At 39.5% G+C, this 27934-nt stretch overlaps 1 protein-coding gene across 3 annotated transcripts in view; it reads right to left on the bottom strand.

Annotated features, from left to right (window-relative positions):
• TBC1D4 (TBC1 domain family member 4) overlaps window positions 1-24871 on the bottom strand; it is a 73774-nt gene extending 48903 nt beyond the window's left edge. The window contains exons 1-7 of one of the 3 annotated variants that reach the window (XM_058682825.1): window positions 24769-24871; window positions 19180-19758; window positions 17666-17755; window positions 13531-13635; window positions 7374-7506; window positions 2116-2207; window positions 1717-1827 (exon numbers count right to left, since the gene is read on the bottom strand). In XM_058682825.1, the coding sequence (XP_058538808.1) occupies window positions 1717-1827; window positions 2116-2207; window positions 7374-7506; window positions 13531-13635; window positions 17666-17755; window positions 19180-19713 (1065 nt within the window). In that variant the 5' untranslated portion in view covers window positions 19714-19758; window positions 24769-24871. Of the gene's footprint in view, window positions 1-1716; window positions 1828-2115; window positions 2208-7373; window positions 7507-13530; window positions 13636-17665; window positions 17756-19179; window positions 19759-21629; window positions 21871-24768 lie in introns of those variants that run through there. The other 2 variants (XM_058682815.1, XM_058682832.1) reach the window with 2 other exon arrangements.
• Between the last annotated feature and the right edge of the window lie 3063 nt (window positions 24872-27934).

Below are 27934 nucleotides of genomic sequence, written 5' to 3'. Positions count from 1 at the left end.
AGAGAGAGAGAGAGAGAGAGAGAGACCATGTGCAAAAGTGGGGGAGGGGCAGAGAGAAGGAGAGACAGACTCCCAAGCAGGCTCCGCATCATCCACGAAGAGCCTGATGCAGGGCTCAAACTCACAAACTACGAGCTCATGACCCAAGCTGAGATCAAGAGTTGGACACTTAATCGACTGTGCCACGCAGGCACCCCCAAAATAAATTCTTAAAGACAGAATCACTCAATCTATTTTTGTATAGGTGTTATCCCTCTCTGGTACATACTTATATCATTGTCCCAATCCTGCCGTATATCTCCATATTTTACTTTATTTGATTACATGTCAGTTTCTCCTCCTCAACAGTTAGATGGCAGAAAAGAGCTGTCATTATTCAACCCCATTGCCTAGTACCTAGTACACAACTTGATAACAGTTTGTGCAATAACTAAATGAGTTACTTCTCACATATTCTATTATCAAATTCTCCGGATTTGAGAATGTGACTTCAGTCCTAACACTGTCAACCTCCTCACCCATCAACCTGTCCCACAAGTCAACCATCACTATAACAGCAGAATTATCTCTTTAAATTACAAACCTGATCTCACACTCTTACTTGAAACCTTTCAATGACAAAGTCAGGCTGAGCACTTAAGGCTCTTCATCATCTCACTGCTGCCTATCCTTCTAGCCATTATTTCCCCATCAATCCCCAGGTACATCCTAAAAATCCATTAAGTATGTTGAAGGCCTGCATGAAGTATGTCGTGCTCACAGCTACCGCAAAACTTTGTGCTCAATGTCCCTTCCTTTAAAAACACTCCCTCAAATTTTTCAATGAACAAACCATCTCCCCTAAAACTTCAGCCTCCCCCAAATTTCTTCTTCTTGAATAATTTAATTCTTCCCTCTTTCCTTACTCTCCATTCTGGCTCTAAAGCAAAAACATAGCTATTTTTGAGCTCACTGCACTTCTTTTAAAAAGCCACTTTGTTACCTCTATTCTATGTGTCCATTTATCTGTCTGCATTCCCCTTTCCAATATTTGAGCTCTTTCCTGGAAGATTCATTCATCTCTTTTTTGTTCACCATTATCACAGAGCTTAGCTCATAGAAGGTTCTCTCGAAGAGACTATTCAATGCATACAATTCAGGAATCACTAATAAAGTGATATGTGATTTGTTCTGAATAGAGTGAAATACAGACTAATCTGAATTAGTGTTACTAAGTAAATATGTCACCGTCTCCCTACATGCTGTTGTTGGTGTCTTGCTTTATTTACATGCAGCTGGAAACACATTCTCTACCACATGCACAAAAATACCATATCTTCCTTTGCAGCTAAAAGGGATGTTTTCAAAATACTACTGCTTCTTTGGGTATTTGCTATTTACCCTTCAAGCCTGTGTAAACTTTTAATGAAATAAAATGTTCATATGAATTTGAAATAAAATGGGTTAATATAACTAAAACTGCATGTTCATTCTAAATCATGAACACTTACTATTACTGTTTTTATAACAATAATCCTTTTTTTCACGTTTTAAAACTCATCGTTATTTTATCTCAATGTTAAAACCTCCCATAAATAGCTGAAAAATGAATCTGATAGGACTTTAGCCCTAACGATGAGAACACAAAGAAAAGAAACTCCTTTCACATCTTCTGTGATATTTTGAGTAAATACATAAACAAAACAAAAGTAGGTCCAGGAAAAGAAAACATCTCACCGATGGGCCTTCTCCAATGTGAATGTGTGTCCTCTGCTTGGCCTCACACAGCTGCCTCAAATGTAAAATCACAAGTTCATTCTCTTCCTGGTCGCTGACTGGCTTCATTTTCTGTCCAACAGACAAACCAAGAGCACATGATGGCAACACAGCTTCTCTCATCTTATTGTATTCCCTCTTGGTTTTATGTGTCTGGCAGACAGACATAAATAACGCTAAGTGTTTCACTGCCCTTAGAAGCAAAAGTAACAGGAACATTCTCATTACTATCATACACAGTTCAAGAGAATATATATCTTTAACTTCAGAGAGAGAAGTGAAAAAAAAAAAACACTTATAAAAACAGGATCCAATTCTCATTTCTTAAATCTTATTTGTGAGAACTATAAATTATGTTACCTGGACGCGCTCAAAGATGTCTGCTTGCTCATTATCTGTCAGTGAAGAGAGATGCCTCTGTATTACCAGCTTGGCTCGTGGAGGGTAGAGACCTATGGAAAATGATGGAGATAAGTATTAAACACAGTAGCTGATGTATATATACATCAAAATGTATACATAATGCATTACAGACTGTCCCTTTAGCAGGCTCTGAAGCTAAATGTTCTCAAGGAGATGTGTTCCCACCCATAATAAACCTTGGAAACCTACCATGAAATGATTAAAGCTAGATGGAAACCTTACCTAAATCAACAGACCCCTGTCGATATCTTGAAGTCAGAATTATTTTTTTTAACTTTTTTAATGTTTATTTATTATTTTTGAGAGAGACAGAACACAAGTGAGGGAGGTGCAAAAGAGAGAGGGAGACACAGAATCTGAAGCTTCCAGCTGCCAGCACAGAGCCTGATGCGGGGCTCGAATGGACAAATCATGAGATCATGACCTGAGCCAAAGTCAGACGTTTAACCAGCCAGCTGAGCCACCCAGGCACCCTCTGGAGTCAGAATTATTAACAAGAAGTTTCTAAATGATACCAAATCAACAGCAAAACCAGGTACTGTTTAGTATACTAACAAACTTTGACACCACAGAAACTCGTGGGTGAACACTAGCCTTGGCCAAAATCTCTAAGCTTAAACATGACCAAAAAAAAAATTGTTTTTGAGAGAGAGAGAGAGAGAGCAGAGGGTCAGAAGGATGGGGAGAGAGAGAATCTTAAGAAGGCTCCATGCCCAAGCAGAGTCTGGCACAGGGCTTGATCTCATGAAGGTGAAATCACGACCTGAGCCGAAATCAAGAGCAGGACGCTTAACCCACTGAGCCACCCAAGTAACCCAATGTAACAAAATATTAATTTAATATTAATAATATTAAAAGGCAGAGCTCCAGCACAAACAGAATCTCTCCTCATCATGCAGGTCTTGTTTCACAGAACAAAATTTCAAGAATAGCAATAGTATTTAGTGACATTTTTAGTGTTATTATTTTACCAAGAAATTGTTTACCTCTGTATATCATGTTATTTTTATATCTACCATACTCTTACACATAATTTATATTAAGTCCTTGGACAAAACATTTTCCACGAAAACATTTTTGGTTTTATAAATTTTTTTTAAAGAGAAAAGAGTTATTTTCCTCTGAGTGAGATAACACTGTTTGTATTTGCTTTATATTTTATTACCCAAGTAGTATAAATTCCACATTTTTAAAATACTAGAACATTATAGATAGTGATAAATTTGCCTTTGATAGATACTAGAATCAGTGAGCAAAGGCATAAGAGATTTGTACAGATTCAAAGTATCTTCCCTAAAATATTTGTTGGCTCCAGGGTGAAGAATAGTACTTTTATGGTGGAAAATTGCTGAGAGCACCCTGAGCAGGTGATAAGGCCAGCATGACCAGTAATAAACTCCTCAACATCAAGAGTCTCATGACAGGATGCACTGAGAAGGAGACTGCACCATTTCTACAGTGCTCTTGCTAGGGAGGAGTGCCCTCATTACAAAATTGAGAAGACATCAAACAGGCTGAACCAAGGGACAACCAGCAAAGTAATGGAGTGATGCTTTTTGGGAATGTCAAGGTCACAGAAGATAAGGAGACTGAGGAGGAGGGTGAAGTCACCACTACATATAAGGTAGAATCCTGACTGGGATCCTGGAATGTAAAGGACATGAATGAAAACACTGGTGAAGGATCAAATGAAATGTTTAGTTTGGATAATATTGTACCAATGTTAATTTCCTATGCTAAACATTGCACTGGGCTATAGAAGATGTTAACAATTGGAAAGGATAGGGATGAACATTTGGAAACTCTCTGCAACTGTCCTATTAATCTAAAAGTACACCAAATTAAAAGTTCTTTAAAAAATAAATATAGGAAAAATGAACTATTGAGACCTCATCAAAATAAAAAGCTTCTGCACAGCGAAGGAAACAATCAGCAAAACTAAAAGGCAACCAACCGATGGAATGGGAGAAAGATATTTGCAAATGACATACCAGATAAAGAGCTAATATCCAAAATCTATAGAGAACTTATCAAACTCAAAACCCAAAAAAACAAATAATCCAGTGAAGAAATGGGCAAAAGACATGAATAGACACTTCTCCAAGGCAGACATCCAGATGGCCAAGCGACACATGAAAAAATGCTAAACATCACTCATCAGGGAAATACAAATCAAAACCACAATGAGATACCACCTTACACCTGTCAGAATGGCTAACATTAACAACTCAGGCAACAACAGATGTTGGCGAGGATGCAAAGAGGATCTCTTTTGCACTGCTGGTGGGAATGCAAACTGGTGTAGCCATTCTGGAAAACAGTATGGACGTTCCTCAAAAAATTAAAAATAGAACTACCCTACGATCCAGCAATTGCATTACTAGGTATTTATCCAAGGGATACAGGTATGCTGTTTCGAAGGGGCACATGCATCCCAATGTTTATAGCAGCACTGTCAACAATAACCAATGTATGGCAAGAGCCCAAATGTCCATCGATGGATGAATGGATGAATGGATAGAGAAGATGTGGTCTGTATACATACATATATATATATATATATATATATATATATATATATATATACACAAACACAATGGAGTATTTTTTGACAATCAAAAAGAATGAAATCTTGCCATTTGCAACTATGTGGATGGAACTAGAGGGTATTATGCTAAGCGAAATTAGTCAGAGAAAGACAAATATCATACGACTTCACTCATATGAGGACTTTAAGAGACAAAACAGATGAACATAAGGGAAGGGAAGCAAAAATAACATACAAACAGGGAGGGGGACAAAATATAAGAGACTCTTAAACATGGAGAACAAACACAGGGTTACTGGAGGGGTTGTGGGAGGAGGGATGGGCTAAATGGGTAAGGGGCACCAAGGAATCTACTCCTGAAATCATTGTTGCACTATATGCTAACTAACTTGGATATAAATTTAAAAAATAAATTTAAAAAAAGAAATATAGGATATTATGTATTTTTCCAGATAAAGCAAAATGTGTTATTCAGCAAATTATATTTTCACTCAATTATATAATTTTAAAATGTATCCAAGTTGATATACAGTTGAAATTCATTCCTATTAATTCACTACATGAACATATTTCAGTTATGCTATTGATACACATTTGGGTTGTTTACAATTTCCCCTTATTTAAAAACAATACAACCTTGAAAATGTCACCTTCTGAACCCATGTAAGAGTTTCTCTTATCAAGACAAGGAACTGGTGGGCAATTTAGGTTAATACATTTCTATCAACTGTCCCCCAAAATGGCTACACCAATTTACATTCAGCATCACATAAATGTATCAATATCCCCACAATTTCACCAACAGTTAATCTGATGAGTATCTTACTGTTTTTTCCATTTTCATGTGTCTGACATCTAATAAGGCTAAGAATCTTCTCATTTTTATTATTGGACCTTTTAATTTCCTTTTTATACAAGTGTTTTTTAATATGAATTGTGTCATTGCCTACTGGTGGTTTTATCTTTCTCTTTCACACAGTAAGTGTTCTTATAAATTCTGATTACCAATCTGCTATCTCCTTACCTCTTGTTTATTATTCTTTTTTTTTTTAATGTTTATTTATTTTTGGGAGACACAGAGACAGAATGTGAGTGGATTAGGGGCAGAGAGAGAGGGAGACACAGAAACCAAAGCAGGCTCCAGGCTCCAAGCTGTCACCATACAGCCCGACACGGGGCTTGAACTCACAAGCTGTGAGATCGTGACCTGAGCCGAAGTCGGACTTTCAACGGGCTGAGCCATCCAGGAGCCCCCTCTTATTTATTATTTAGCTTTCAAATAAGTAGTTGATATGTAAAAATGTAAATCCTTATGAGGTCAAATCTATCAATGTTTTCTTTTAACAGTTACTGCATTTTTGTATCTTAATACAGGCTTTCTTGTTTAAGGACACAAGAATATTCTTATTTTATTTTAATGATTTTAATATTTTGTTTACATTGAGGAGTTTGATCCATCTAGAATGTATTTTGAGTAGGATAAGTGGAAGGAATATTTCTCTCTTTGGATAGCAAAATGATCCAACACTTCTTCCTGAGCAATTCAGCCTTTCCTCCAGAAATTTATAATGTTCTCTTTACTATACACCAAAGAATACTCCATTTTTGTAACGGTACAAATGTGAAAATAATGTGCATTTGGTATACTATACATTTTAAAATCTGAATATTACATTTAAATAGTCCTTGATCACACAGCTGAATGGATATTCAATCAACACTGATGTTCATCATCAATTTTGCCATGTGCCTATAATCTTGCTGTCTACTGAGCAGAAATCACAATTTGCATTTACAATGACTAGACCATTCTCTGCCGGGCTCTGGAGCTGGCGTTCTCCCCATCTATCATAATACCTCTCATGCCAAACTGCATTCACTGACTCACATGCCTGTCTTCCACTCTAGATTGTAAGCTCCTGAAGGCGCAGGCCGCATCTCAGTCAGTTCTGTATCCCCGGTGCCTAGCACATTGCCTGGCACATAGCAGATGCTTAACAAGGGTTTCCTGACTTGCATTTCTTCTCTTGTGAAGTTGTTTTCAACCGTTTTTTTTTTGTTAGTAAGAGATACTGAGGAGAAAGGGGATGTGAGTCACAGAGTCACCTCTCCCTCATTTCCCCTCCTCCTTCCTGAGTACACTTTTTTTTAAAAACCTGCTTTATGATATCACATTATTCATGTCATCTTCAAATGTCCCTCAAAAACCATGCAAGGTTCATTCCAGTTCTATACTTTTACGGAAAAGAACATATCATCAAGTGAGAGGGGAATAAAAAGAGACTTCTATAAACAGTCAACATTCTGGGATGCCTTTGCCTCTCTTCCCTCATTCGACAAATATTTGGGCAGTTCCCACTAAGTCCACAGCAGTCTTAAGAATTGTGAGAAATCCAACTCCCCTCCTCGAGTCTGCCTTCAGAAAAAAAATAAAAAATTAAAAAGAGAATGAAAGAAGGGGTGGGGGGAAATGCCAGGCGCCTAGGAGAGAGACTGCTCACACAAATCTGACTGGACATGAGAAAGGACTCTTTGGGCCCTGATTTCACTTGGAAACAAAGAACGATTCAATGACAGGAGTGACTTTCTCACTTTCCCAAATGCCAGAGCAAATCTGCTTTTGCCCCGGGGCCAAGTTATACTGTACCTTCAACCCTCTCACAGAGCTTATGCAGAGAGTGCATGGGGCAGGCCTCGCACAGCTTGATCTGGGTCTTGGCACTCTGCAGGGCAGCTGCTGTGCTGAAAGCCTGCTTCAGAGTCAGCATTACCTCATCCACCTACAGGAAGAAACAGAACTCAGGTCTCTAAAAGTTTGCTTTCACGGTCACACATTGAAAGTCCAACGGCAACGTGAGACGTTGTGGATGCTTGACTAAATAATAAATGAGGGAATTTGATGACTACAGAGCTAGTAGAGAGAAAATATCAAGTGTAACCTTAGACCTTCAATTATCCTATCATTGAAGCTGGATAAAGTGAGGCCATGTGAAGGTCTAGCATATTAATGACTTGAATGCTATTTCTGAATTCCACTGAGGGCTCCACCGTCACTGACAGTCAATCAGATCTTTCTTTAATTAAGTAGTATAACAGACTCCTTGGGAAGTTTTGTCTGCAATCCATAGGGAGTAACAAAAGAGGTTAAATGTTCACTTCTGGTAATAGGTATCCTATTTACTTCATCCTTCTGGATCATTTTTAGTGTAAAAACAAATAAAACATGGGTTTAAGCCAAGTTCTGGGGGAAAACAAGATCCATTTAAATCAGGTCAAGGGAAGTCTGTGAAGCTTGCTCTGTGTCTGCTAATTTATTATCATTTCACTTCTGATTTACGACACTAAGAAGTTCTGACATCATGTTAGCGAATAGCTGGGTCTCACCACCAGGTCAGCAGTTTGAAAACCTCAAGCCGGTTTCCCCCCAGCCTTTCCAATGACTCAGTCAAGAAGTGTAAGTCTAGCATTCTAGCCTACTGGTTGCTTCTTTGGGGTCATCCTCAACCACTGCTACACTGACCTCAGGCTCTGTTTCCCCTGCTGATGTAATCATCAATGTGAGTTGTGGTTTCCCCATATACTGTACACTGATCAAAGTCTAAAACCTCCATATGAAGCTGCGAGGTACCAAGGTCCTCAGCAGAGGCAGCTTGGCTATTGAAAACCCAAGTCTCTTTTTCCCCTCCCCCTTCAGCCTGGCTTAAGAAGAAGCTATTAAAGAAAGGATTTAATTGGGGCGCCTGAGTGGTTCAGTTGGTTAGGTGGCCGACTTCAGCTCAGGTCATGATCTTGCAGTCCGTGAGTTCTAGCCCCGCGTCAGGCTCTGTGCTGCCAGCTCAGAGCCTGGAGCCTGCTTCAGATTCTGTGTCTCCCTCTCTCTGACCCTCCCCTGTTCATGCTCTGTCTCTCCCTGTCTCAAAAATAAATAAACGTTAAAAAAAAAAAAAAAAAAGGATTTAATCTACTTCTGCATTTGAGTGTATGAAGAACCTGCAACGAAATAACTTTATTCCTCTAATATTACTAAAAGGAGAGATCCAAACACTGAGCAACCAGTCGTTATTAAGTTGACTATGTTACCAATTTTTTAAAGGCTTGTGAATAATTTCACATTGTTCCATAAATAATGAATTATTCATAACGTCTGCTCTCTTACACCATAACTAAAAAATAAAAATTTCTCACTCTTGAAAACAAAAGCACCACATGTTTAATGCCTTTGCAGTTTTATTTCATTTGCCTTGTTGTGTATTCAAAAGCAATTTCAGGGGCGCCTGGGTGGCGCAGTCGGTTAAGCGTCCGACTTCAGCCAGGTCACGATCTTGCGGTCCGTGAGTTCGAGCCCCGCGTCAGGCTCTGGGCTGATGGCTCGGAGCCTGGAGCCTGTTTCCGATTCTGTGTCTCCCTCTCTCTCTGCCCCTCCCCCGTTCATGCTCTGTCTCTCTCTGTCCAAAAATAAATAAAAAACGTTGAAAAAAAAAAAAAATTTAAAAAAAAAAAAAAAAAACAAAAGCAATTTCAATGACTTGAGAACATGTTTGTTTTTATTTTCTTGTTTCTCATTTATTAAAGGCACCGAAAGGATGAATCCTCTGCTTAGCTTTCATGTGGAATCATTGTGTGTAATTATTAATACTGCTTTGTAAAGGGCCTCCAATGGAAATACTGAACTTTCATGTTTTCTTCTTTATTTCTAGATGAAACAAAAGCCCATTTCAATAGTATCTAATATGTGGCTACCAATTTCTTCCAGCCACAAATATTACTAAAAACTTTATCGGACTTCTAAAATTTTAAATGTTTTGCTTGTTTAGATCCATCATTTTTTTAGATGGCCTATAAATTCTATCATGGGATCAGAGCAACTAAAAGTTCAAACAAGTGCAGTATGAATAACTTAATTGTTTTAGTCTAGATATAACAACAAAAATATCATAGGTCATGTTAAGAGGTTAAAAGTAAAGGACTTAACAAGGATAAATCCATAATGCCCATAAACATTTATGCACCAAACTTAGGTATTTCATAGCATTTAAGAATGTAAATGTAAGAATCACAGAATGTGTAAGGACTTCACAGGATTACCTAGTTCAATTCTCTGGAAAATGTAAACTATTAAACTCCATACAAATTCTGGGTCTTGGGAGCATGAGCCTTTTTTTTCCCCCATACTTTTCCTGGATACTGTTGTCTGCATCTGTGGGGTTTTAGTTTTCCTTGGTCTATAGGTAGCAACTTCCATTTTTTTCCAGGCCTATTAGACTAATTTTGGAGACTGCAAAAGTGGTGTTTTCCATCGATCTCATGGTTTTAGTCAAACAAGATGAAGCCACCTGCCTACCGCTAATTTACAAGGGACGAAAGGCATACTGAGCATCTAAACTTGGGGTGAAAAACCCCAGGAGTCATGAGAACCACTACACTGTTTATCAATTCACAGCAACTGCTACAAAAAAAGAAAAGAAAATGTGAGCTGTGTATTCTTTGTACTCAGAGAAGATAACTCAGTATGTGTGGTTTTGCAATACATTGTCTTACACAACTGCCAAGCCACATCAATCGTAGCACTGCTTAGACTATAATATTTAATTAACTGTTTTGTTCTATATACCAGCTGCTTGAACTATCCTCATTTAATACAGGAAATCTCATTTAGTTTTTCTTCTAGCTTGGAGTTCTGATGCCCCACATTTCAGTTAAGATGCCACTGATAAAATTAGAATCAACAAGTTTTAAAAGATTCCGGCAAAGCCCTGTTCTAAGGAATAGCAATGCCCAAATGGAGATTTGGACACAGCTTCAGTGTAAGAGGAAGACATTCTCAGCCCGTCTGGGCTGTGGCCTTAGTCACAGAGCTTCCTCAGGTGGAAAATTCAGCACATTCTCAGACTTTCTACTCTTAACTCCCTGTTTCAAACACATGTATGAGGACAAAACAAAAATACTAAGATCTATAAACAAAACCAAACCTGTACAAGAGATTGAGAATAAGGTTTCATGTAGTTTTCCTTTCAGTGCAGGTTACTAGTAATCAGATTAACTGGCACCTAGAAAATGTCTGAAATAAGAGTCACACACTCACTCAGAATACACTGAAAGACCACCTGATACTCTAGTCTAGAAACGTGGGGGGATACAACAAGAATGAGGGTGGTCGTGGCCTTGTATGAGTCACAATCTAGTGGACTAGAAAGTTATGTGAACAAGTAAGAGAGGGCATTTATAGGAACTGTTAGGGACCTATAAACAATGTGTCGCAAGAGCACTGGCAATAAAGCAACTAAAAGAAGTCAATTCCTTAAAAAAAAAAAAAAAAGGCATCCGAAAAAGCTTCACTAGGATGTACACAAATACAAAGCTGAAAAGAAGAAGGGGATTTAAGTGACAGTACAGCAAGGCCAGGCTGGGGTCACATCTAATGAAGAAGTAAAGAGAATGTGAAAACAGGTAATGAAAGAATGGCACAGTCTCCCTGTTCAGAAGCAGCACAGACCCTGGAGACCCACCAGGTCACCCTCCCTCCTGACAATATAAAAGTGTGAGCCCTGGCTGTGGCTTCTTCTCACACAGCAGACTCCCCACTCTGCGCAGCCAACAGTGACCTCAGAACGTCAGCTGTACTTGTGTGGGCCCCAGCCACTCACTGAACATCTTGATCCCATGTGTCCCAAACCACATGAAAGCAACCTCACACCAATCATCACACCAGCCTCTGCTGTCTGGCCCAGAGACCAGCTCGGGCCATGTGAGAATACGGTCACGAAAAGGGAGAGGCAACCCAGTGGGGACCAGAGAAAGAGGAAGGCCCTTTTGCCATGCCAGACAATCTAGAGCTTGTCTTTTAACATGGAGGCATAATCTGGTTCCTGGAAGTTTTGTGAGAAAAAAAAACCTAGAGCATGATGCACAAAGTGGACAGATGACATATTAAGCCAGTGAGCGGCAGGGAGACTAGTTAGGACCCTAGAGTGATGATGGCCTAAGCAAGGAAGAGGAATGCCCAGACTCAGGTAGCAGGCAGAGAGGGGAAGGAAGAGAAATGGATAAGGGACTTTTCTACCTTTACCTGAACAGGATTTGGTGAACAAGGGGATACAGAAGGTGAAGGAGAATGCCTTATGATTTCTAAATTCAGAAGCTGGGTAAATGGAGCTGCTAAAATAAAACACGGAGCACAGGACAGGTTTTGGAAAGGCAGAAGAGTAAGGGATCCCCGACATGGTGGAAGACTCAGCCTCAGCAGGGAAGAGGAACCATGGAAGGAGGGAGGGAGGGGTGAGCAGGGAGCAGGATGGCATATTCTCCTGGCCTTATTTTCTACCTAATGCTTACCTGGCTGGCACTTTCCGGTTCTGTGTCACTGTTCTCTTTGGCTTTCTCTTTCTCCTTCCCTGTCCTCATCTGCTCCCATGCCTTCAACTATCATGTATATGATGGCAACTCTCAAATTTCTATCTCCAATCCTGAACTGGACCCATTACACAGTGGTCACCTGGATCTCAACATGGGGAGTTTTTCTGGGCATGGTTAATTACCTAGCATGAGAACAAAATGTAAATGGAACTCTCTTGAGGAATTGTTAGTGATGGGAGTACTCTATTCCCCAGAGAAACAGGTTGAGATCCCAGAGGGCCACAGGCAGAAAGTGCCTTTGTTGGAGCACCCGGGTGGCTGATGCAGTTGATCGCCAGATTCTTGATACCATATGGACTCAGGTCGTGATGTCGTGGTTGTGATCTCACGGTCGTGGGATCGAGCCCCACGTGCAGCCAGCACTGAGCAGAGCCTGCTCGGAATTCTCTCTCCCTCCCTCTCTGCTCCTCTTCTGCTCGCGCTCTCTCTCTCTCAAAATAAATAAACAAAACGAAAAAAAAGAAAAAAGAAAGAAAGAAAGTGCCTTTGTACCAATTCACTCCCATTTCTTCATTTTTCCTACTCTCAGTGTCTATATGGGGAGTATGGGAGGCCAGAGTTGAGCAGAAATGCTGGCAATGTGCACCAAAGAAATGAGGAGAATGCTGTCTGGCTTGTTGTGTACATCTAAGAGGTGTGTGTTTCCCCAGGAGAAATGCTTGCAGGCAGACTATATACCTAAAGACATATTTTTCTTCAAAGTATGGTGACAGAGCTAACGGTTTGTGTTAAAATGGTTAGGAGAGATCATAAAAGTGGAAGAAAAAGTAAAAAATGTTAGGGGAAAAATATCAAAATATTTTTAGTTGCTCACGTGCATTTCTAAGTTTGCCTTAAATATTTCTTCAGCTCCAGCTGCCCCCATGAAGGGGTAGGTAGAGGGAGTGAGGGAAGGCTGTTGGAAAGAAGAATCAACTTTTAAATTCCAAAGAAAGAAAATAAAGGCTAAAATAAGACCATAAGAAATGAAGTTTTTAAAAAATGAGAACAGTCGCTAATTAAGAAAGAAAGCCAAATCCTTCTCTGCTGATGTAAGCATTACCTCCTCTGAGATGTTATAATAATTCAGAGAATAAGAGATCCGTGGTCTTCCTTTTCGTCTTATCTGAGCAATGGGAAAAAGAACAGCTCTTTTCCTGTTATTAGTGTTTTCCTACCTTGTACAAATACGCCTGGTCACATGACTGGATTTGTTCAACTCCAGAAGGCATCTAGGCTTAAAAATTACCGTGACACTATGTTTTTGTCTTTCTACTATTGTGCTGCTTCAAACAGCAGAGACCTGTCTCTAGATGCCCTCTTCTTTTCCACTGGTGGCAGCTGCGTGAGGCTTGGGTGCACCCTGGTAGCCGGAGTGGGCAGGAGCTAGCGGACAACAATCAACCACTTACCAAGGATTCACTGGCACACTGGAACACATAACAGATATACTGGCTCAGCCCAGGCTCCGGTGACTCCCGACAGATAAAGCCAAAGTGATCAACATGCTTTATACCCTACAGTTGGGGAAAAAAGTACAGCGTTCATTGGAATATGTCCATTTAATCAACACTACGGAAATTAGCATCAGTTCTATGCTTTCACGCTTCCATGAATTACTCCTTCTCAACCCTGGGATAGGGGACATAATGACACAGCAAATTTGTGTGGTGGTCTTTTGACACATAAAATAAAGGGAGAGACCAATTCAGATTGCTTTGTTTCAGACAAACACTCCTGCACGCTGTGACTCTGGCCACAGGAAGAAAACTATGATGGCGTGATTCATTGTCTCTTGTAATAAAACTGCTACTCGGCGTTTGCAAGTAATGGACTTTTCAATTTATGGGTCTTCTTGGAACCAACAGTCTGATAGTTTATCAGAAGCCCTGTTCTTGTCTATATGAAGCTAAGAATCAGAAACACTACAGCTAACAATGCCCTAATTAAATGGCATGCAATTCCCCAAAGTGTGCACTGAAAATACTAGAATACCTGTCTATATGCATAGATATTCAAGGAGCCACAATGGTTAGAAAAATAATATATTAATGAAATTACTGCAGGTATCAATTATCCAAATTAAAAGTCACTGTACTTTCTGAATGCAGGCTAAATAACCTCAGTTATGCTTAATAAAAAAAAATTGTGAATCATCTGTCAATTTCAGCCAGGCTGAATCCATACATAACCAATTAGGAGACAGCACCTTGTTATTTTAATAGCAAGCACAGTACTCTAAAAAGCCAGGCAGACAAAAAATTTAAAGTTGTCGTGCAATCACCTAAATCCCAGTGAAAAGAGAATAGGCTTTGGAGTCAGACAGATTTGTGCTTCATTCTTAGTTCAACCCATCTACAAGATATGAGACATTGTGCTGGGTTTCTAATAATGATCTCTAAGGCTCCGTTTCTCATTATAAAATAGTAGTAGTAATGGTACCTATGCCAGCAATTTTCAAAATTTACAACTAAGAATTATCTATAATAGTCACCAGCACATAACTTTGATAAATGGTAACCTCTATTACATATCTTGTAATATGCTCAGTCTATCCAATGGATATGAATAAGGGAAATCAATTCTGACCAAAGAAAAAAGTCAATAAGGAGGAATGAGGTTACAATTTATGAGGTAAAAGTAAGCTCCATCTGGCACAACTCCTTAGTGATTAAAAAATATCTTTTACTAGCTTAGTACTAAATGGGAAAAATTCATAGCACCTCATTAACTTAGGGAGACTTCAAGCAGTGGCAATGTCTCCAGAAAAGAAAAGCCACTCCCTTCTTCCCTATGCTTGCCAGGGACACAGTCCTATAGATTTTGCACAAAGAAACTGTTTGTAGGTGTGCACGTGTTAAAAAGCAGGTCTGGCCCCGCGTCAGGCTCTGGGCCGATGGCTCAGAGCCTGGAGCCTGTTTCCGATTCTGTGTCTCCCTCTCTCTCTGCCCCTCCCCCGTTCATGCTATGTCTCTCTCTGTCCCAAAAATAAATAAAAAACATTGGAAAAAAAAAAAATTTAAAAAAGCAGGTCTGTTGCTGAATGTGGCCACATTGTATCAGTTCAGTTCTGTAGAGAGAAGTAATAAGAGCAGGGCACTCAGTAAGGAGCAGAGGTTAACTTGACAATTATTCTCATCAAAGGCCTTTCCACAAATGTTTAATTCTTTTTCTGCACCCGAAGGTTAGAAAACAAAGCTTGCTTTAGAAAAAGAGGGGGAAAAGCAAAAATCATGTTTGGACTGCTAGTTTTATATATTTGGTTTGGTTGGGGTTTTTTCCTTTTTTTTTTACACCTCTTCCCCGCCCCCCCTTCCCCCCCCCGGCCTTTGGATGTTCAATGATCATTGCTAATTTTCTTACTGGGAGGTCTGAGGACTGGACAGGTGAGAGGCATAGCTTTTTAGAATGACTGTTGGTGTTCTGAGGGGCAGAAACTACACTGGTTTGTACATCACTTCTTCCTCTATACTCGCCACAAGGTCCCACATGTAGAAATGCTCATTCAACATTTATTGAACACTTAACTATTAAGCTATATCTTAACATTTTATTCTGATGCCTTACAGAATGAGACACCACAAAATAAGACACCTGCCCTCACAAAGTTTATGATCTTGCAGGGACTCTCCAGTAGGCAGGTAATTACAAGACTTAATAACTATTTTTTTCAGGGGTGCCTGGGTGGCTCTGCCAGTTGAGCATCTGACCTTTGATTCTGGCCCAGGTCGTGATCTTGCGGATCATGGGTTCAAGCCCTGGATCAGGCCCTGTGCTGACGGTGCAGAGCCCACGTGGGATTCTCTCTCTACCTCTCTTTCTGCCCCTCCCCTGCTCATGCTCTTGCTCTAAATAAATAAATAAACTTTTTTTTTGTTTTTTTCAGTTAAAGTGAATATAATCTTTCTACCACATTTTTGGTCCTTTAAGTAGAATTTAGAAAATTACCATTTATCATTCCTATAAAGATGCTGCCTCTCTCTCTCTCTGTTATTAAAGTAGAAAGTTTTTACCTTCATGACATTATTTTATGTCACCATGTAATATAACAAATATTAGAATATTAGAAGCAAAACTGCATTAGCTGAGGCCAAGGTGAATAATTAACAAGATGTACAAAAGCTTGTCATTTTTGAAAGGAAGAATGTCTAACTATCATACCTATGGCAATGCTAACTCTGAAATTTAAAAATAAATAGGAAGTCCCAGGGTGCCTTCCTAGCTCAGTCAGTTTGAGTGTCTGACTCTTGATTTCAGCTCAGATCACGGTCCTAGGGTTGGGTTGTGGGATGGAGCCCCACATAGGGCTCTGCACTGAGTGTCTCAGAGAGTCTCTCTTCCTCTGCCCCCGCCCCTGCTCACACACTCTCTAAAATAAAAATTAAATTAAAATAAAATAAAATAAAAATAAATGGGTAGTCTTGTGTGTTTGGGGTTTTTTTTGTTTTGTTTTGTTTTGTTTTTTTGGTAGTCTTGATTTTTCAACATTAAAATACAGAAAAGGACCTTGGCAAGATCTAGGTCCCTAAAGGTGCACCTAAGTCACCCCACTAGGAGAGAAGTTAATCCTTTTCTATTCCAGAGACCTCCACTGAGGCATCCTTGCATTCTTAACCTTCCCATATTTAGGTTTAGATACTCTCTCCACTCCAACATCTTCAAAAACTCTTTCTGTGTTTACAATATATTTAGGAAGCTCTAACTTTCAGACAGACATTGTAAATTATTACTGTGGACACTGGTGTAGGCCTACTATGACTTTGCACACATTTAGCTGTGTCAATAATTTCAAAACATTCAAATACACAGTTTGTGACCTAAAAATAAACAAAGAACAAAAATATACCAAAACGTTGTTTTTCCAACTTTAGCATTTACATTAAAAGAAGTTGAAAGTACTAGTTCTCCTTTTACTATCTACTAGGATATAAAGAACAAACATGACTCAGTGATACCCACAAGTCCCACTGCCCAAGACTATGAGGAACACTAACTGTGAAGGTATGTCCAAAAGAACTCTCCACCACAAAAATTCCACCAGAGGAAGGTATCTGATGAAGTGACATTACAAGGAGAAAGTGGTGACAAAAACGAGGACCAACTATTAATATACTGAGGGACCTGGACAGGATTTTGTTATCAGCAGAGACACAAACACAAGAGCTCTTATTTAAGACAAATCCACTTAAAAAATTAAAATTCCAAAAAAATAGTAAAATTTGAAGGAGTCTAAATCTAGTTATTGGATGGTTAATTTAAAAACAAGATTAAGTGGGGCAACTGGGTGGCTCAGTTGGTTAAGTGCCAGACTTCGGCTCAGGTCATGATCTCACGGTTTGTGGGTTCAAGCCCCACGTCAGGCTCTGTGCTGACAGCTCAGAGCCTGGAGCCTGCTTCAGATTCTGTGTCTCCCTCTCTCTCTGCCCCTCCCCTGCTTGTGCTCTATCTCTCTCTCTCAAAAAATAAACATTAAAAAATTTTTTTTTTTTTTAATAAAAACAAGATTAAGTTGGCTTCATCAAACATAAGATGTACCTTAATACATACCTGAGAACAAGAAGAGATATCTTTAAAATTCTTTTCAAGCACAACTGATTTAGTGTCTGGACTGATAAGGTTAATCTCAAACCGCCCAACCTTAAAAATAAAAACATTCCAGTTAATTTCAACTTGCAAGGACCCAACATCTTACTTTACAATTAAATATCCAAATAGTAATACAGATTCAATTGCTTACATATTCACATGTGCTTCAACACCCAATCCAACCAGTATTTCAACTCCAAATATCGGCTGCCTCACCACATTTCCTCCTTTTGTCCAAAGATCATGAAAATTAAACAGGTCTTAAGTTATGAGATACAAGAAACCTTTCTTTTTTTCATATTAAAAGTGATTGTCTTTTTAAAAACATGCAACCTTTCCTCACTTCACGATTTCTAAAGCACCAATTATTATATTATAATTGATAATCATACTTCCTCCCAAATGGTCAAAAGATAGTATTTGCAATTGGACAGATTAGTTAAAATTTTTGAAAACCAACAACCAGAGAAATTAACGTCAATTCCTGTTGCTAGTTAAAAAAACGAATAAATCCGACAGCCCCAAAAGAGAGTAAGCTCAGTGAGAGTTATCACCCAAGAAAAGACCATGGACACTTTTCATTACATGCCTAGAGTTATCAAAAACAAAAGAGGGCAAAACAAAAGAACCCATGAACCTCTGATAGGTCAGGATTACACACAGGGATTGTTTACCAAGGTACACTGTGGAATTTCCTTGCCTAGGGTTCGTTACCACAGGATAAAAGGACAGTCACTCTTTTTTTTTTTTTTTTTTTTTTCAGGAAAAGTCAGATCTTACAAGCTGAGGACTAAAGAACCTTTCCAGGGCTTTGTTTTCACTGAATTTCTTTTAGGTGCAACTTGGCATTTTCTATCTCCTGTACAAATTCGAAAACTACTTTTTAGAATGAAGATGTATCTTTTATCTATAATACAGTCTGTACCACATTAGTTTAGTAACGGATCCAGTAAGTAGTCAGGCCCAAGATGTTTCTTTAACCTTCTTCTTGGGTATAACAGAAGGAATTGGTGTGTTCTCATCTGAAAATACACCTGTGAGTCTCTAGACTTTTCCTTCTCTAAAGAAAACTTTCTCTAACCCCATGCCTATCTCACTTTCCTAGATTCACATCTTTAAATCCGCTGTAAGACTGGCTTTCTGCAGCTGTGTAAGAGACAGCCAACAACTTCCATTTAAGATCAATCTAAGGCAAACGCTGGGGGCACGAAGGAGAATCTACTTCATTGCTTTTTTTCTCCGTCTCTCCGTGTCCTGTTCCCTCATTGCTTAAAATCCGCATTCCAGGTCTTCCTCGCAGCCCTGTTCCGCTCGCCTTTGCTCTTTTCTCCACCAGCCTAGTCTTCGGGCAGGGAAGAGCGGAGCCTGGAGGAGCGAGCGCAGAGCGCGGAACAGGGCGGGGCCGGCCCGGTCAGCGCTGCGCGAGGGAGCCCCGCCCGCATCCTCCCCTCCCCCCAACCCCGCCGGGGCGGCACCTGGAACAGCATCGTCCTATTCTTCTCCGAATCCGAGGGCTGTACGTGACTCGGCGCGCTGGCGTGTCTCCTTCGCGGCTGTGGTTTTTGGCTGTTCTCCTGAACCTTCCTTTGTAAGACGCCAGTGACACTGCTGCACCGAGACCGGAACTCCTGCTGTTCGTCAAAGCCACAATCTTCCAAAATCCGCTCCGGGAAGCCAACTCGAGAGCTGGGCAGCCCAGGCTGGCCGGCCGCGGCTGCGAAGGCAGGCTGGATGCTGGGGAGGCCATCCCCTTCCTCCGCCAGGACTTCTGAGGCTGCGGCCTCGAAGACCACCGGGTCATCGCCCGCCTCCGCGCCGCCGCGCTGCTCGCCCTGGCTCTTCAGGCGCTGCTGCTCGTGCAGGCTGAACTTCTCGATGCAGTCGTCGATGAGGCTCGACGGGGCCTTCTTGTGGGTCACGGTCACCTTTCCGCAGTACAAGACCTCGAACTTCTGAGAGTTGTAAAAGGCGTCCTCGTTGTCTTTGCTGGCTTTGGCATCCTCTTTCATGGCAGCTTTCGATAACTGCCTTATGCTGCTTATAACGTCAGGAACCTGGAAAAGATTGAATATTTATTTAGAGACCATTTGCATTTACCCAGACTTGTTCTTTTCACACAGAATTCATTCCCATTCTAAATGATAACATATAGAAAGGAAGTCAGACCCCACACAAGGTAAAACTTAAATTACACTGTCAGACATAAATGACTTAAAAGTAGGATAGAAATTTAATATCAGTATTATACTTTCCCATTTTAAATGCATTTGTTTCCCAAAAACAAAACAGATTAAATAGGCCACCGCCAGCCTTTAATAAATCATAATATATCCTTTGAGTAGTCTGAAAAGTTACAATGATGGGTCAGTTTTAAAAAATTAAGATTTAAACAAAAGTATACACTAACAGATATCAACCAGGACTGAAAAAATAAATGTAATAAATAAAAGTTATTATAAGTCTCAGCTAAAAGGAACCAATGCTTCAACAATGAGGATAAAATAAACTTTCTGGATAAGGACATTAAGATCCAGACACTTCTCATCTGCATATTAAAAGCATAGTAAGATACCATTACATACCCATTAGAATGGCTAACAACAAAAAGATGAAGGACCCGCTGGGGTGTGGAGCTCTCATACATTGTATGCAGAAATGTAAAATGGCAAAACCACATTAGAAAATCTTTGGGGAGTTTCTCCGGAGTTAAGTGTAGATCTATCTCATGACCCAGTAATTCCACTCCTAGAAATTGAGCTAAGAGTCCTGAAAACGTATGTCCACAACAAAAGCTAGTCCACAAATACTCATAGAAGCCTTACTCACAATACCCAAAATAACCAACCCAAATGTTCATCAACAAGTGAACACTCACTAAGCATCAGGGAAATGCAAATCAAAACCACAATGAGATATATCATCTCACCAAATGGTTATCATTGAAAAACACAAGAGAGAAGTACCGGCAAGAATCTGGAGAAAAGGGAATCCCCTTGTTGTGTCAGTGGGAGTAGTATGGAAAACAGTATGGAGTTTCCTCAAGGTACTAACCATGGAACTTTTATATGATCTACCAATTTCACTTCTGGGTATATATCTAAAGGAAACAAAAATCACTATATCAAAAAAGATACCTGCACCCCCATTATTAACAATAGCCAAGACATGGAAACAACCTCAGTGTCTGTCCATAATTAATAGATTTTAAAAAAATACAGATATAAATATAAATGCACGGTGGAATATTATCAAGCCATAAAAAAGGAAATCTGCCATTTGTAGCAACATGAATGGACCTCAAGAGCATTATGCTAATTGAAATAAGTCAGAGAGAGAAAGACAAATACTACATGATCTTAATTATATGTGGAATTTTTAAAAACTGAACTCACAAAGAAAACAGATTGGTGGCTGTCAGAGGCAAAGGAGGTAAGGGGTGGAGGTTTGCTAGGAATGGGTGAAGGTGATTAAAAGGTACAAACTTATAGTTATAAATAAGTTCTGGGATGTCATATATAACACAGTGACCATAGTTAATAATACTACATTATATATTTGAAAGTCGCTACAGAAGTAGATCTTAAAATCTCTCATCACAAGAAAAAACCTGTAACTATGTGGTGAATGATGTTAAAATGATTTTGGCAATCATTTTCCAATATATACATGTATCAAATCCTTATACACCTTGAGCTAATACAACCTTGTATGTCAATTATGTCTCAATAAAACTGAAGAAAAAAAAAGCAAGCAGCTAAAATGTGGTACATTCATACAACAGAATACAAATCTTCATCTCTCACTTGGTTTACTGCACACATCTTTTAACTGGTGTCCCTTGCCCCCTTCAACCTACTCTCAAAAGCCAAAAGATCCTTTTTAAACTGAAGTAGAATCCTTTTTAAACTTACTTCACATTACTCACCTGCAAATCCTCCAAGCTGCCCATTTCATTAAAAGACAAGATCCTAACAGTGCCCTAAGGCCCCCTCGCCATTTGCATGTGATAAATGTATAGATTAAATATGCCCTGTGGCCACATGTCCTCCATATGACCTTTAGTCAACCTAGATTTTCATCTTGTCATCCTAACCCCATTTCCTAGGACCTTACTCCTAAACTCCATCGCACTCTGCAGCAGCCATACTGGCCTCCTCAGAGCCATTCCTGGGACATGCCCGCCACATTCCTCCCTCAAGGGCTCTGAGCTCCACACTCCTCCCCTAGTTAACTGCATGGCTCACTCTCTCACCTCATTAAATCCATGCTAATACCACCTTGTGAGGCAGCACCCACCCCCACACCAAAACACACGCACATGCACACGCACGCACTTGCACGCATACTGACATAGCTAGCATTCCCTGGATTTTTCCCCACTTCGTTACTCTCTCTATATAGCACTTATCTCTTTTAACATTCTGTATAATTTATCTGCCAGAAATGTAGGCCCTACGAGGGCAGTGATTTCTGTCTTTTGTGTGTGTTTTTTTTCTTTCATGTTTTCCTTGTATCCCAGAACCTAGAATGATTCCTGGTACAAAGTACATACTTATGTTGGCCAACGGAAAAAAAACAAAACAAAACAAACAAAAAAAAAAAACCAAGAACTTTCTGGATAATTTTTACCTTTGGGAAAGAAGATAATTTTATATTCAGGGCTGCTTCACATTTAGACATACGTGATAGATCTTCAAATCGTCTAGCACCAATTCTAAAACCGGAACTTCTCTTCACATAATTATTTGGGATATACTGCCGGAACACTCACAGGCTAAAATCATAAGAATTTTGGGACTCCTGGGTGGCTTAGTCAGGCAACCGACTTTGGCTCAGGTCATGATCTCGTGGTTTGTGAGTTCGAGCCCCACATTGGGCTCTGTGCTGACAGCTCAGAGCCTGGAGCCTGCTTCAGATTCTGTGTCTCATACTCTCTCTGCCCCTCCCCCACTTGTGCTCTGTCTCTCTCTGTCTCTCAAAAATAAATAAATGTAAAAAAAAATTTTTTTTTAAATCATAAGAATTTCAGCTTGCTGGTCAAGTACTTCCTTTGAAAGAATAAAGTCCAAATGCTATAGTTTCAGTGACTACCCTGAACACCTGACCTATCTTGGGAAAGAAGTCAGGTGTTTTGTACTAACACATGACCAGCAACCTTAGGCCCCTGTCCTTTTCTTTTTGCTTTAGTATCTGACAAGGGCCAAAGCTAAGGAGAGTGAGCTAGACATTCAACCCTACGAAATGCAAAATGTTTCTAGCGGCTATTAGGCCAAACCCTGAGACAGATGGATGCCTTCTTCCTCACTAACCATATTTCACGAAATACTTTTCATCTAATTTTGCAACCCAAGTGTTCCTAAGTTTCCAAAGTGTCTCTGTAGAGTGCAGAAGAAATAATCTGACTTGTTAACTGCACCATGAAATACAGATTCTAGTTACCTTTAATATTCTCTCTCAGGTCACGACTATCAACAGCTTTCCATGACCTGGTGAACTGACCTAGCAACACCCGACTCTGTTTTTGCTTATTGTTACATGGAAAACACACATAAAACATTATACAGCCCCTGCCAACACGCTCAGAGCCCACACGGGGAGGGAGACTCTGATAAAGCAAGGTCAGTAAAATATCAATAGTGAGGAAATGAGTTATTAGAGAAACATGAAAACCTATGAGACATTTAATTGGAGAGGTCAATCAGAAGCAGCACAAAAGAAAGAAAACACAGTCTAGTACCATGATATTTTGGGAAAACGGCATTCTCCTCTAGGACAGTGTTGATATTTTTTATGTACATTTCTACATTTTTAATGAATTTGACTCTTTGTAGGTACTGAATGTTTCAACCTCATTTCCCGCACGCCCCCCCCCCCCCCCACTATTATTATACTGTAAACTCCTAAGTGGAGGACTGAGTGGTGGTGATTTTGTTCTTACTAGAATTCTTCCATGTGACCACTGGGAAAGTATTCTGTGCTCAGAAGAAACTGAGTGACTATTGTCAGCAAACAGAGGTAATAAATAGTAGCAAACAACTACCTAGAATCCTGATAAAAGTTCTCTAGGACTGATACCGGCTTAGTAAATTCCTGTTGCTAACTTGAAATCTGGTACCCCAAAAGAGGAAAGCCATAGCTTTTCACTCTGCTCAGTGCTCACCCAACTAGGAAGTGAATATATGGGTCAGGAATGTCTCCAGATGCCATAGAGCACCTCAAACTACACAGTCTAGGTGCAAAATCTAGTTATTCATACCCTAGCTGTGAATCATGCCAATGTGCAGAACCTGACCATGTCATATGGAGCCTGATGAGGATTTCATGCCAACTAAAGGCAAAGGTTTTATCCTGTAGCAGCACATAATCTTTAACACAAAACAATGATAATGAAAAAGACTAGCCAAACTAGGGATCGAGAGATTTGTAGTCTACCCCCAGCTCTGCCAGGAATTTGTGATATTCTGTATCCGAGAGTTTCCCTACCAGTGAAAGGGGGTGGAGGGGGGGCAAGATAGATGGTCAATAAGACCTCATCCAGACCCAAATTTCTGTGAGTTTATTTTTGCACCAATGTCAATACAGGAACAAGGAGATGGAAAATCAACTCTACTATTAAACCAGAAATAGTATAAGTCATTGAAATGATTCGTTTTCATTAACACACAAGAGTCGATTCAGCAAACAATAAATGAGCAGGGCTTTTTTTCAAATGCCTCATAATATCAAGAAAAAGCACAGTGCCACCTTTAGCCAGTATGTTGATGTTACACCTTCAGTGATCTCACTAAAAGAATTTAGATTCAAGTATTAAAAGGCAGACAATAGCAATTCCTCACTCTAGAGAGAAAAACAAAAAAATGTCACTAGATCCCTAGATGCCATGCTGTGGTTTCTCATTATCATGATTAGTTATCACACTCCAAGAAATCCAGGGGTATTATAAAAATTATACTCCACCTGACTTCAAAAGAAAACAAATTTTACAAGAACCACAACTGATATTTAAAGGCCTAGGCAAACACTGGAGAAAAATCTGGATAGTAAAAAGCACTAGGGAAAGGTACCTTTGGTCACGAAGCCAGTTGAAAGTCATTCTCCAAGAGCTCTAGATATGCCAAAGTGATGTAGTCCTCAGAATTGGCCTTTTGTCACACTTCAAAAGTTCTCTCTCTTTTTAAATAAGCCGGTGGTAATTCTGTTATATTTGTTAAAGTCCACGTTATCACTATGCAGCCAATTATAAAAGTCCCCAGGAATAACTGTGATTGCTTCAAAAGTAAAGTATTTCCTGACTCTGCAATCAGGAAACACACTGATTGTTCAGGACTAAAGAGCAGAAGCTTTAGCTTTCTTTAAAAAGAAACATTTTAAATTTGACAACTATTGTCTTTCTTAAGCTGCTTAAATAATCATAAGTGTCTAAGGCTTATTAATTATGAAGACAGAGAAGATTATAGTACAATGTCTTTTTTACACAAAAAAAAATGGTGAACAGATGAACCTCAGTAAGCACTTAAAATGGATATAAATATGAGTATGAGAATAAACTTAAACCATAGTTAGGGCAAAAAATAACTAGGCAAATTCTTTTACAATCAATATGAGCTTAACCGCTTGACTCATTATTAATCATTTTATAATACTTATAGTAGGCACAGAAAAATTTAGATAAGTACAAAAAAGACGGGGGAAAGGATTCTTAAAAGTTGAGGAAATACACTAGGAAACATTTCAAGTAAACTGATAAAGCTGCCTAATGATAAGAACTGAAAATTTAAACTAGTCTCAAAGAGAGACAGTATGGAAAAGAAATATATTTGCTTTGGAAATAATACATGCCTTTAGGGAGAGGGCAGATTTCCCTCCTAAGTATGTTTTACTCAAACTTTTAAGTGGCACCTGGCTGGCTCAGTCAGAAGAACCTGCAGCTCTTGATCTCAGGGTCATGAGTTCGAGCCCCACAATGGGTATAGAGATTACTTAAATAAATAAAAATTAAAAAAAAAAAAAGATCAGTTTAGCATTTTGAGAAAAGACTGATTTGATCACTTGATGTTATAATTTCTGTTTGGCTTTCAAAAGCTTATCTTCAACCAATGGAAAGTGATAAGCCAGCATATATGTGCCATGAAATAGTTCACCTATGCTAAGGAAACACTACCCATTACCTGAAAGTGCAGAAGTTTTTCCAGCCCCAGTGACTTTGGAAGCATAGTCTGTGTTGTCATTTTTAAGGTGAGGCTGTCTGACAATCTCAATAAGAAATAAAATTGATTTTTTTAAACCATCTTAACTTTTACCTGAAAGTACTTAAGCAATTTTTTGTATTTGGTTAAAAATATAAATTATAGGGGCACCTGGATGGCTCAGTCGGTTGAGCATCTGACTTCGGCTCAGGTCATGATCTCGTGGTTCACAAATTCCAGCCCCACATCAGACTCTGCGCTGACAGCTCAGAGCCTGGAGCCTGCTTTGGATTCTATGTCTCCCTCTCTTTCTGCTCCTCCCCAGCTCGTGCTCTCTCAGAAATAAATAAAAACATTAAAAATACATATTATTATTTAAGGTAAATTTTGCATGATAAAAAGAGGTCTCACTATCACTAGGTCTAGATTCAAAATTACTAGAGTAATGCAGGGTTTTTAAACTCACATAATTATAAAACTAAAGGTTCCCTTATGGAATCACTGATCCCCACTATCTTGTTTTATAGATGTGGAAGCAAGCTATTTACATCAAAGTTAAACCAATAAGGGGGGGGGGGGGGGAGGGGAGGATGACATTGCAGAAAAGAGACTCTTTAGAGCCAAAGAAAGCTGAGTATCTCCGTAACTAAAAGCACAATCAACCAAGTTGCGAGGGTTTTGATCCACACAGACTTGAGTCAAGACAGTTTTCCTCTCAGACCAGGCTTCACTTCTTAGATATTCTCAGCCACTTTGCTCCAAACTCATTTTTTGCTCAGCTCTTCTCTAACTGATGTTTCTTGCTGGCCTCTGAGTTAGCTCAAGCTTCAGAGAGGGAAATTCTTAAAACCTTTCTGCTAAATTCTCCCCTTCCATTCTGTCTCACTGCTGCTGTCATTGAATCCTGTTGCTGGACTTGTGCTTTTATGACTGTTGCAAATTTACAAAAGTGCCCTCGGTAGCAGCTGAGTTTGGTGCTAGAGAAAAATAGCATAACAAGATTGAAGATGGGGTAAGGAATAAAATGGTGAAGGATTGGCAAAGGCAGTCCTTTTCAAATTCCCTTTCAAGAGGAAAATCACTATTGTAAAAGTGGATTCATCCCTAGCATGGTATATTAGAAACATACATAACATGAGGTTAGAAGTCTTGAGTTTAAAGCCCCATTCCAATATCTATTATTATCTGTGGTAAAGACACTATACATCCTTCTCAGCCTCTGGTTTTTCATTCATCTGTAACATGGAAATTGCCATGTTTATTTCAGAGATAATAAAGTGGGAAAATTAAATTAAATGTGCAAATGTGCCTGACACAGTGCTGGGACAGCAAAAGTATTTAATAATGTTTAATTATGGGGCACCTGGGTAGTTCAGTTGACTGAGCATCTGACTTCAGCTCAGGTCATGATCTTGCGGTTAGTGGGTTCGAGCCCCACATCAGGCTTGCTGCTATCTGCCTGTCAGCACAGAACATACTTCAGACCTTCTGTCTTCCTCTTCCTCTCTCTGACCCTCCCCCCACTTGTGCTCTTTCAAAAATAAACATTAAAAAAGTTTTTTTTTAATAATGTTTAATTAAATCTACAGTGTAAGTAGGATTTATACTGTAAAGAGGAAGTGAGAAGCTGCTGATAAATTTTTTAAAAAATATATTGCCTTTCTGAAATTTAAATTGCAGTGGGAGGAATATAATACATAAGTAAAATATAAAGGATTCTAGATAGTGAAAATTGCCAAAGAGAAAATAAGTGCAGGGAAGGGGGACAAAAAATGTGGAGGGAATGGCAGAATAGCCACGATTTTAGAGAAAGGACTCTCTATAAAATATTTGAGTAAAAACCAGAAGTCAGCAAGGTGGTGAGCCATATAGATATCTAGGGGAGGAACATTCCAGGCAGATGGGACACCAAGTACAAGGGCCCTGAAGCAGAAATTTGCCTGGTGTGTTCAGGGAACAAAGAGGAGCCAGTATGGCTGGATATGAGTGAGTGAGCAGGAGACTATCAAAGAGGCCACTGCGGAAAACAGGAGGGCCTTGAAAG

The sequence above is a fragment of the Neofelis nebulosa genome, chromosome 1 (assembly GCF_028018385.1).
Source record: "Neofelis nebulosa isolate mNeoNeb1 chromosome 1, mNeoNeb1.pri, whole genome shotgun sequence".
In the NCBI taxonomy this organism is placed as follows: Eukaryota; Metazoa; Chordata; class Mammalia; order Carnivora; family Felidae; genus Neofelis; species Neofelis nebulosa.
The sequence above is the reverse complement of the archived record's forward strand: the minus strand, read 5'-3'. Positions and strand labels throughout refer to the sequence as shown.